Consider the following 10,431-nt stretch of genomic DNA (forward strand, 5'->3'; position numbering starts at 1 on the left):
AAATTAAGACTGGGGAGCTTGAAAAGGAACTTCCGCTCCCCGCCGCATCGCGTCTCTCCTATTCCGGTGTATTCCCGCGCCATTTTCAGCGTTTAGTTATTCTAGTCAGTGATACAGTGTTGAGGTTCAGTTATTTCTGCACTCGATTGTTGTTTTCTGTGATTTCTTATGCATTATTCTAAGAGAGTTGATTGCATCCGCTGTTCTACGAATGTAACACTCGATTGTTGTTTTCTGTGATTTCTTATGCATTATTCGAAGAAACTTGATTGCATCCGCTGTTCAACGAATGTAAGAGATGAACCGGCAGTTCGAATTTAATTTGTCATCTTCATCGTGTTATGTTGTCTGTGCTTCTAGTTGGAGTGTATTCAGACATAGGCCGTTTTTCTTTATTCCATGACGATTATTCCGATTCAAATATTTTGCGCTTCTTTTTCTTCCCTTGCATCGAAGCATTCGTGATTCTAAGAACGCCGAACAGTAGAACCATTGTTACGAATTGGACGTTTGTTAAGCGGTTAATTCTACGCCATTTTCGCCCTTCAGCCTTAGTTCCATTGCATCGCTTTGTTCTTGCGCTTCGTTTCTATAATCCTTCGGTTTCTTGGAACTCGAGAACGTTTTACAGCGCTAAAACGAACTGAATCAAGCTATTAGAGTTCCGGTTAGATCAAGTCATTCGGTAATTAGTGTAATCTTCTGCTATTTAGTTATTTCATTGTTTTCCTGAACTCTTGTTCAAGCTCTATTAATATTGAGCTCTCCGAGGGAATAATTCATTCAAGATCATCTTCTCTCGATTTTTTTGTAAAACAAGCAAATCCAGAATTGACGAAAGAATTTCAAAACCACCAGATTGTCCTTGCTTCTTCATCTTTTAATATTTTTCACTTCCATCACTTACTCCTGAACAACTATTTCTGACTAACTTCAATTTTCTAGTTATTGACGTTTCTTTGTCTTCGTTTCACGATAAAATTGAATAGGCATAGATCTTACCTTCAATTTCTTGCTTGAACGTTATCTTCTTTCTAACTTGTTTTCCTTTATTTCTGGCATGGAGCTCATTTTTCGTATTCAATTCTTTTTTTTCCTTGTCGTTTTTTTAGTTCTCCGTTGTTGTTTCATATTGTTCCTGGTCTTGCTAGTCCTTGACGGATAATGCTTGAAGATTTAACTATATTGCTTGGAATTTGTTATACTACTTTCTTGTGCTTGTTAGGCAGATTTGTATGATACATTGTTGGCCCCTGAATTTCTAGTTTGAGGCATTGTATTGGTATTTGACATTATAGGCCTGCTAAAAGGAAAGGCTAACACTGTTACGCATTGCTTAGGCCAAGCATGTCTCTTGTTAAGCACTAGCTTTCTTATTTGGTTAAGGAAGAAATATATCACTATTATGAGACTTTTTTTTTTGAGAAATCAAAACTAAAACCACGAGAGTTTATGATCAACGTAAACAATATCATATTATTGTAGAGGTTTGTGGTTCCTAACAGATTTTATCAAAATATTTTGCCTCTTTCATTGCCTTACAAGGGAATAAAACCAAGTATGTGTAATTCTATTGTTGTGAAATCCCACATCAGTTGGACAGATTAGAGAGAAAAACATTAAGAGGGAAATGGAACATTTCTTATAAAAATGTAGAAGACCCCATATCGGTTGAAGAAGTTGGAGAGAGGAACGAAACATTTCTTATAATGAAAGTTTTAAAGCTGGAATCTGACGACGATATATAATGAGCCAAAACAGATGGGGTTGGGTTGTTACAATTATGCACAATATGAAAATAGAAGCTAACTGTTCGACATTTTAATCTGAAAATGATCTAGATTAATTTGGTATTTCATTTAGCTAAATATTCTCTAGTCCTTTGCTTTGAGAAGCTGGATCAAAGATAGCTCGGAAGTCCATAAATACTCCGGTGATTGATTAATTTTGGTATCTTCAGCGTGTGCTACTCATATGATACCGGTGTTGAGGTATGTTGGGAGGCATGCTAGAATCTTCCGAAGTGAGAACAGCTGAAATAATGCCTTCTGAATACAGATTCAGTACAACTAATTGCTGTATTTTGCTGCTTTGGATCTCTTTGAGTAACCAAATTTAAGGGAGACATTCATTTCACTTAAAGGGAACCAGAAACGTTTGAGGTGGTCAGAAGAAAGGTGTTGTAAAACTAAGACTACCTCATGTTAACTGGGATGTTTGACTCTGTTTGTAAAAGTACTTCTGCCCCTGTATGTTTGGCTCAGATATGAATCCACGGAGTTATGTGGATTTTTATTAGCGACTCTCCGAGTTCCAATCGGCTGACATGATTGCAAGATTGATTTGATAATTGAATTGATCAGATTCACCTGCTGCCATTACTAGCTAGTGATTATCAGATTGAGTTTGATCCCCCATTTCACTGACAGTCAATAGAGGAATGAAGTCATAAACTCGGGATAGTACAGTTATTTCTTCTCTCTTCATACAACGTTGTTTGTGTTATTAACCACAGATCTACATTAGAAGAATGCACGCGAACAGTTACCAAAAAGAAGTGCTTGGTGGAAGTTACCAAGCTCTTCGATTCAATGGAACTAACAAGTTTAAAGCCATCAAACTGAAAGCAAATCAGCGGATGTTGCTGGATTTGGTTCTGCTGGGCTTCAATCATCATCTTTAAATTCTCTGTTCAAAGGGAAATGTAAACACTCGTCAACTTCTATGATGGTCTCGACGGCTGGATTTTCAGGTGAGTTCTGAGCATCAGAGGAAGAAAAATGAAGCAAAAGATGCGTAAAAGAAAACATGCCTGCGATCTAGGTATCGAGGTTGAATTCCTGAGCCCTGACATGTAGTGCACGTCAATGTGCCAACACCATCACAGTTAATGCATCGGGAGACTTCCTTTTCATCTCCACCAAGTTCTACCGTCACATTGCCAGTTCCCATGCAAAATCTGCATCTCTCTGTCGATGAATTATTCATTTCCAAACAAGGCTTTGTAAGTTCATAATACAACCCTCTTGCCATCCACTTGTTTCTAAATATGAATATGCATTTCGACCTAGGAAGAGCTCCTTTCTTGCTTGATAACCACATTTCATATTTTCTTTACTACAAAGTTAACCTAATTTGGAGTTAGAAAAGCTCCCATAGAGATGGTATTCTTTTTTTATAAATTCATGATCATCCCCTTAATTAACCAAGGTGGAATTCCCTCTCAACAATCCTTCCCTCGAACAAAGTACACCATAGAATCTCCCTTAAGACCTATGGAGCCCTTGAGCAACCTTCCCTTAACTGAGGTTCGACTTCTATCTCGTGAGCCCTTGAACAACCTTCCCTTAATTGAGGCTTGACTTCTATCTCTTGAGTCACTTTTTGACTACATCTTCGACGCTCACAACTTCTTTGTTCGACATTTGAGGATTCTATTAATATGGCTAAGTTAAGGGCATGATTTTGTTACCAAGTTAGGAATCACAATCCTCCACAATGTTTTAATATTGTCCACTTTGAGTATAATCTCTCGTGGCTTTACTTTTGGTCACCCAAAAGTTGTCATACCAATGGATATGTATTCCTTACTTATAAATCCATAACCGTCCCAAAATTAACTAAGACTCCCTCTCAACAACCCTGTATTGAGTATTGTATTGAGTATTGAGCAGGTGAGGCTAGTCAACTCAAAAATATGAATAAATTTTATATCAAATGCGACTACTTCACAATTTTAAGTTATACAATCTTATCCTGCTGGTAGCGTTTAAGTTGTATGAAAAATAACTCTGATTGCAGGACCAAAGGAGATACTATTGGAGAAGGACGAGAACAGGGAGGAGGCACACAGGAGAGTTCCCTGGGATACAATTTAGAACGATGGAAACCTACTTCCTAAAATCATTTCATGAAAAGATGAACTCTTGAAGCAGTGAATTAACTTACGTGCTCCCGAACCAGTGCAGGGAAAGCAGGGCTGAGTATTTTCACGCTTTGCCTACAACATAAACACACGGATTATGAGCTGAAAATGAAAGAAAACCCAGTTTATTAGGCATGGATTTAAAGAACAGGAGAATAACGCTTACAGCATTATCAATTTGGGTTTCATAGAAGACCGGAATGCCTATTCCAACTGCCAAACTCGCTAGCCCCACTGAAAGTGCCACCACCTGAGACAAAATGGTACTTCTATCTTCATCTTTACTTCCTTTTCAACCAAGTAGAAAGCATGGAATACTATTTGAATGGAAAATCATGAGAGTAGACGAAGAAGGAACCGTATTTTGGTCAAGATCTATAGCTCTGATGCGTGGATATGATGCTGGCGATCGTTGATTTCTGGAGAAGGTAAGGGATAGAGAGGCAGAAGAAGTCGGCTTGAGAGGACAATACAGAAATGGGGAGTGGAGGCGAGAAAGCGAAGGTGCTACTGTCATTTCTGAATTCCTTGGATTCGATTGCTTTGCTTCTGAGAGCAGCTCCGAATCAGGGAGATAGAAAGAGGGTCTCAGTTCTAATTCCTGAAGAAATACTTGAGGCTGTGGTTTGTTTCATCAAAGCTACAAAGCTTCACCACGCATTTCAGGATTTGGATATCCGTTATTGGCTGCCTTTGTTCTGCTACAGACCCACCACCATCAACAGCCTGCCAGTTGGAATAATCTGCTATCCAAAAAGGAAAGGAAAAAGGCAAAGACTGCTTTGGGCCTTCTTGGTCAGCCCATATAGCCCCAAGGCCTAGTCAGGAATTTCACGGCCCAAGTTCTATAAGCCGGAAATATGGGGGTGGTCCGGACTAGAGAAAATGAAGGTGACGACAAAGCAACCACCAACAGAGATATAATTAGAGGCACATGTGGGAGAAAGAGAAGGAACTTATTGCCAACTACAGCTTCACAAAACGTGAAATCCAAGTTTGAACACATCCTTCCACAAGGCGAGGCCCCCACACCCACCTGTCTTTTCCTTTTCCAGCTATACTACCTCTCCTCTATTCACTACTCCTTTGTTTCTTTCCACTTTAACTTTCTTATGGGCACAAACACACAATTCTAAAGGTAAATGCCATCTCGTTTCAAGCTCTTCTCTTTACTACAGAATGACATCGAGCCAGCCGACTGGGACAACCATACAGAAGCAATCTCCAACCAACAGTGCACCATGTATATGTTTCTTAAATGAAAGCTTTAAATGCAGCAGGTTCATGGACTAATTGGAAAAGAGAACAAGGGCTGAGGTTATGTAATGTGGCCCAATTTTCAGAGACCCAGCCAGGCCCTACAAAATCCAACCCTCCTTCCCACGTGCCCTCTTCGCAGTATCGGATCTTGTGAAGTTGGTGAGATTTCTTTCCCCTTTTATCCTTTCTTTCTTTCTTTTTTCAAGTCATGGGACATGCAATTTTTTACTATACCCATCTGGGACTGGGACTTGGAGCATGGGAGGAACAGTTGAAAAAGTATTGTCTTTTCCTGGGTCCCCCAATTGTTAATTATTTAAAAAGAGAGGGGGGTCGGAACTCTGAAGTATTATTTTATTTGGATTCCTTTGTTAATATCGATCTTCTCTGGGGACGTTCAGTGATATTATTAAAACATTCTGTGTCTCGCCATCGCGTTATCCGTTCATGAGTGCATATACATCTTTAACACTCAATAATTCGCTAAGCTGATTCCCTTCATTTTGCTGGAGATGTGATTCCCTCACCCTGCAGTGACGCTTGTCGGTCACATTCTCAATGTCGGTAAAAACAGTGTTCTGTTTCAGTCATTATTCCCCACCAATTTACGTACTAAAATCCTCGATTTCTTGCAAGGGTTTTCAACAAATGGCACCTAAAGCTAGAGGAACAAGTAGAAAAGGAAAATGCAAAGAGAGCCGTTTGATTCAAATTGGACGGTGATTAAAGGGTGAAGTTTATACCATTAATTGCCCTTTTCTACGCACATCCCAAGGCGTCCCTCTATTTTAATACGACTTTTATTTATGGAACTCAAAAACTGGTTTCATTAGCCAAATCTTCACCGAGCCAAATCCACAATTGGCTTGCTCAAGGATTTCAAACGCCTCATTTGTCTGCAGGCGCGCTCTCTCTCTCTCCCTGTCTCGCTCGCCTTCGTCTCTCCATCCTCATCTTTTTCTCTACTTCTCTGACGCTCCGCCGAGGCATTTTGGCGGCGCCAATCGCTGATTTGTCTCTCCGCCGTCGATCTCGTACTGTCAGTCGACGATTCTCCTCTATCGGCTGCTTCTGAGCGAACTTTTCCGAGTTTTGATTTTCTTTGTATTGTTTGATTCTTTGATTTTTCCTCAAGGTAATAATTATTTGATTCTAATGTCTCTATCGCATTTTCTCTATTGAACCGTAGGATTTATTATGTTTTCCTTCATTTCTGGCATTGAGCTTTACTTAGTCTTCAGATTGCTCGGTTGAGACTTGATATGCTTGATGTTTTGTTTTATTAGGTCTCCCTGGTTATTTTATTCTTGCTTCTTGGTCTTACTGGTCTTAGATGGATAATGTTTAGAGATTTTACTTTATTGTTGGATACTCTTTTCTTTGTGGTTGTTAGCTAGATGGCCACGACGCTTTGTTGCCCCACAATTTGAAGTTTCGAGCACTGTTCCTATTGTTTCTTGTTTGATCGCCATTGATGAAATTAGGTTGTGACTTCATTGTGCAGAAAGCTACAGACGCTGCACTTGGTTTGTAAAGGCCTGCTAATGGCGAACACATACAGCATTTAACGCATTGCATAGGCCGAATTTATCCTCTTATTCTAAGCTTTGTAGATTTTTTTGATTGCTTCCATGATATGAGAGACGTAGTATAAAACTATGTGTGAAGGATGTGCGGCAGTATGTCTAGTATTTTTGTGAATTTCTTAATGAGGAAAGTTGTGGCGTTTTTCTATCGTTCAATTGCTTTGTGCTATCTTTTGTAACTCTGTTAAGTTATCTGTTTTTTTAGTTTCTATAGAAGCGGAAGAACATGTATCATTTGATCAGTGTGCGACATGCAGCAATTATTTATATGGAATAGAACTCTTCAATTTTTTTTATTCCTTATTACTCATGATCTTCTACTTGTTGTAAGATTAGACAATTTTCTCTCTTAGCATCATTGAAATCTATCTATGATACTTCTTATTCAACCATAACTGATGTCTAAATGTTTTAAGGTATTCAAGATGATTGGCTCCTTCCTTACCAGAGGACTTGTGTAAGTCAACTTGATAATCGTTTGCTTGCTTAAGTTAGAAATACAAACTATCCCTACGTATTAATATATATTTTTCAATCTGTTGACAGAATGATTTTTGGCTATGCTTATCCTGCTTATGAGTGTTATAAAACTGTTGAAATGAACAAACCAGAGATTGAGCAACTTCGTTTTTGGTGCCAATACTGGTATGTGATAGAGTTCTTTTGCACCAATTGTCTCCAATACAATCCTAAGCATCGAGGTTGATTGGCTTTCCTTTGGGTTTTCAGGATATTAGTGGCTGTTTTGACAGTTTGTGAGAGGATTGGAGATGCATTCATTTCATGGTAGGGGTTTGATGATGTAGATGGTGTTGTTACGATGACCCTCTGTTTGTGTAAATTGTTTTGTCTGGGACTCAGTTGTTTCCTTATAGTTAGCTGCCCTACTTGCGAATTGTTAATGATATTATTATTATTTTTCATTTGTGCAGGGTTCCAATGTATAGTGAAGCTAAATTGGCATTCTTTATATATCTCTGGTACCCTAAAACAAAGGTAAGGAATCAGAATCTGGTACTTGGGCCTTTCTCTTTCTTCCCCTCCTTAAAGGTCCACCTTCTTTCTAAAATCACTTATCTTCTCCCTAATAACTTTTCATTTTTCAGGGAACAACTTATGTGTATGATTCCTTCTTTAGACCATATGTAGCAAAACATGAGACAGATATTGACCGAAATTTGTTGGAACTAAGGACCAGAGCTGGTGATATGGCTATTATTTACTGGCAGAGAGCTGCAAGCTATGCTCAAACAAGAATATTCGAGATTTTGCAGTATGTTGCTGACCAATCAACAGCAAGGCCTCGCCGGTCTCAGGTATTCGTAGAGAAGTTTAGTTGAATCTGTATTGTCTTAATATTATTCATATTTTTGGTTCTGAAATAGTATTACTTACATCCAAGTGGCATGGAAAAAGTAATGCTGCAATGCTGTTGTCTGTTATATTTACCACTTCTATTTGACCTTATGATTAGAAGTTTCATTGTGAGATCCCACATCGGTTGGAGAGGGAAATGAAACATTCCTTATAAGGGTGTGAAAACCTTTTCTTAAGAGACACATTTTAAAACCGTGAGGTTGACGGCAATACGTAACAAGCCAAAGCGGACAATATCTGCTAGCGGTGGGCTTGGGCTGTTACAAATGGTATCAAAGCTAGACACCGGGTGGTGTGCCAGCGAGAACACTGGCCCCCAAGGGGGGTGGGTTGTGAGATCTCATTTCGGTTGGGAGAGAGGAACGAAACATTTCTTATAAGTGTGTGAAAACCTCATCCTAACATATGCATTTTAAAACCATGAGGTTGATGACAATACGTAACGGGCCAAAGCGGACAATATTTGCTAGCGGTGGGCTTAGGTTGTTACATTCACCTAGGCATGAGATTTGCAACGTATAAAGATTTCTATCATCCTATTCTCTCCAGGCCCGGAGTGTGGCATGTGACAAATAACTTTCCAGCAATACCTGCTTTTAACTTGTTAGATTGTTTTTTTTCTTTGGAATCTAGTGAAGAATGCTCTGTAAAGAAAGCAGTAAAGCATTTTCTTCAAGAATCGCTTTCATTGCATGCATATCTGATATTTGTTAGAAAATAGTCTGACATTTTTGGCGCTTATCTCCGACTTATTTCTCTAAAATTGCAGCAACAGCAAGGGTCAAAGGTTCCACCGAACAATGTTCTACCAAAACACCCGGCAACCACTGAAAATCAAGTGCAAATTGATCCAACATCATCTACATCTCAACAACAAAAAGATGTAGCTGAAGAGGTGGGTGTGTCACAAGTTTCAAAACTAAAAACCACATTTGAAGTTCTTAATACTCAGAAAGTGCCAAAATTGACAACCACAGTCGAAGTTCCTAGTACTTCTAAAGGGTTGAAACCATCAACCTCAGTTGAAGCTCCTCCTAATACTCCGAAAGGGTTGAAACCATCAAACTCGATTGAAGTTCCTATTACTCAAAAAGCAGTTGCAGCATCTGAACCAGCTCTAGCCAGCAGCAACCTATCTTTACCATCTGAAATGGAGCCAATGGAGATCGAAACAGTGTCACGTCCAGTGCACGAGAACGAAATTCCTCCCCTTAAAGAGACTGTAATGGAAGACTCCACAATTGTAACTCGCGCGAGATTGAGAAAGACCCGTTCAGGTGCTGCTAATAGCTGAAAAGTGGCCCAATGTTTCTAAATCTCAGTTTCCCTCTTAGCCCGTACACAGTAGATGAAACAATGATGAGGATTGAGTTGCCAATCCTGGCATTCATGTAAATTTGTTGTTTCTATTTCAATTTTACTCTTTTTTTGGACGGTAACCGATGGGGTCTAGTGGTAGCAGTATATCTTGCGGTTCTTGTCGAAATAATATGTGGCATGGCTACAATGTTCGCATTATATACCTTGGCTATCGGTTGGATGAGTTTTTGATATTTCTCAATTCAGGTCTCCGTCCGAAGCGCTTTTTGCACAAAAGATGATTTGGATCAATCTTTGCTTAGAGGAGATATCCTTGAGGACGCTCTCTGCCCAACAATCTAACGGGTAAGTTTTCCTTTTTTACTTAATATCTTTTTAATTATTCCTTGATAAGTAGACAAAAAAATAATTAGTGATATAGATCTAAAAAGTTCAATGAAAGTAATTGAAAAGTTGTTGGATTTATTCAGGCATAAAAAACACTAAGCGATCGGCCCCACCAATATAAAAAAACAAACAAAATAGTCTCTCTTTTTTGTAATTTTCCAATTCAAGCGTAAACTTTGAAGAAAACCGAAATATGAAGCTGAATTAATGCATGAAAGTGGAATTTGGGTTCAGCTGTTGCAGGCCAAAAGATTCTTAGACACCTTGTCCTGATCTTCTTTATACCGTCAAAACCACCAAGACTTGCTCAATTGTGATCTAACCGCTTTATGGCCTTGTTAGAAGGAACCCCCCCACCGTTTTAGGGTGAATTTGGCTGAAAATTAATTATGCACTTTGAAAACACATTTTAATTAGTAAATTAGAAGGTTGCTATGTTTTAGTTTGATATATTATATGTATGGAGCAGATTAATTTCTGAAGAAGACACTATACTTTTAGCAGAATATAATCGGTTGGCCAAATCCATTGCTGTTCTCTAGCCACTCCCCACAAAAAAAAAAAAAAAAAAAAACA

The 10,431-nt window shown here is 38.9% G+C and overlaps 2 protein-coding genes across 2 annotated transcripts; one reads left to right on the forward strand and one right to left on the reverse strand.

Annotated features, from left to right (window-relative positions):
• Window positions 1-2,441: 2,441 nt before the first annotated feature.
• LOC111476444 (protein SPA, chloroplastic) lies at window positions 2,442-4,606 on the reverse strand. Its single transcript, XM_023120103.1, has 5 exons — window positions 4,284-4,606; window positions 4,092-4,175; window positions 3,949-4,000; window positions 2,813-2,969; window positions 2,442-2,688 (listed from the first exon to the last, which is right to left on the reverse strand). The coding sequence occupies exons 1-5, from the start codon at window positions 4,440-4,442 to the stop codon at window positions 2,667-2,669; spliced, it is 474 nt and encodes a 157-aa protein (XP_022975871.1). The 5' UTR covers window positions 4,443-4,606; the 3' UTR covers window positions 2,442-2,666.
• A 951-nt stretch (window positions 4,607-5,557) lies between these two features.
• LOC111476443 (HVA22-like protein i) lies at window positions 5,558-9,691 on the forward strand. Its single transcript, XM_023120102.1, has 7 exons — window positions 5,558-6,320; window positions 7,188-7,228; window positions 7,318-7,416; window positions 7,501-7,557; window positions 7,704-7,767; window positions 7,878-8,087; window positions 8,918-9,691. The coding sequence occupies exons 2-7, from the start codon at window positions 7,197-7,199 to the stop codon at window positions 9,440-9,442; spliced, it is 987 nt and encodes a 328-aa protein (XP_022975870.1). The 5' UTR covers window positions 5,558-6,320; window positions 7,188-7,196; the 3' UTR covers window positions 9,443-9,691.
• Window positions 9,692-10,431: the final 740 nt, after the last annotated feature.

Source organism: Cucurbita maxima, unplaced genomic scaffold (genome assembly GCF_002738345.1).
Source record: "Cucurbita maxima cultivar Rimu unplaced genomic scaffold, Cmax_1.0 Cma_Scf00003, whole genome shotgun sequence".
Lineage (NCBI taxonomy): Eukaryota > Viridiplantae > Streptophyta > Magnoliopsida > Cucurbitales > Cucurbitaceae > Cucurbita > Cucurbita maxima.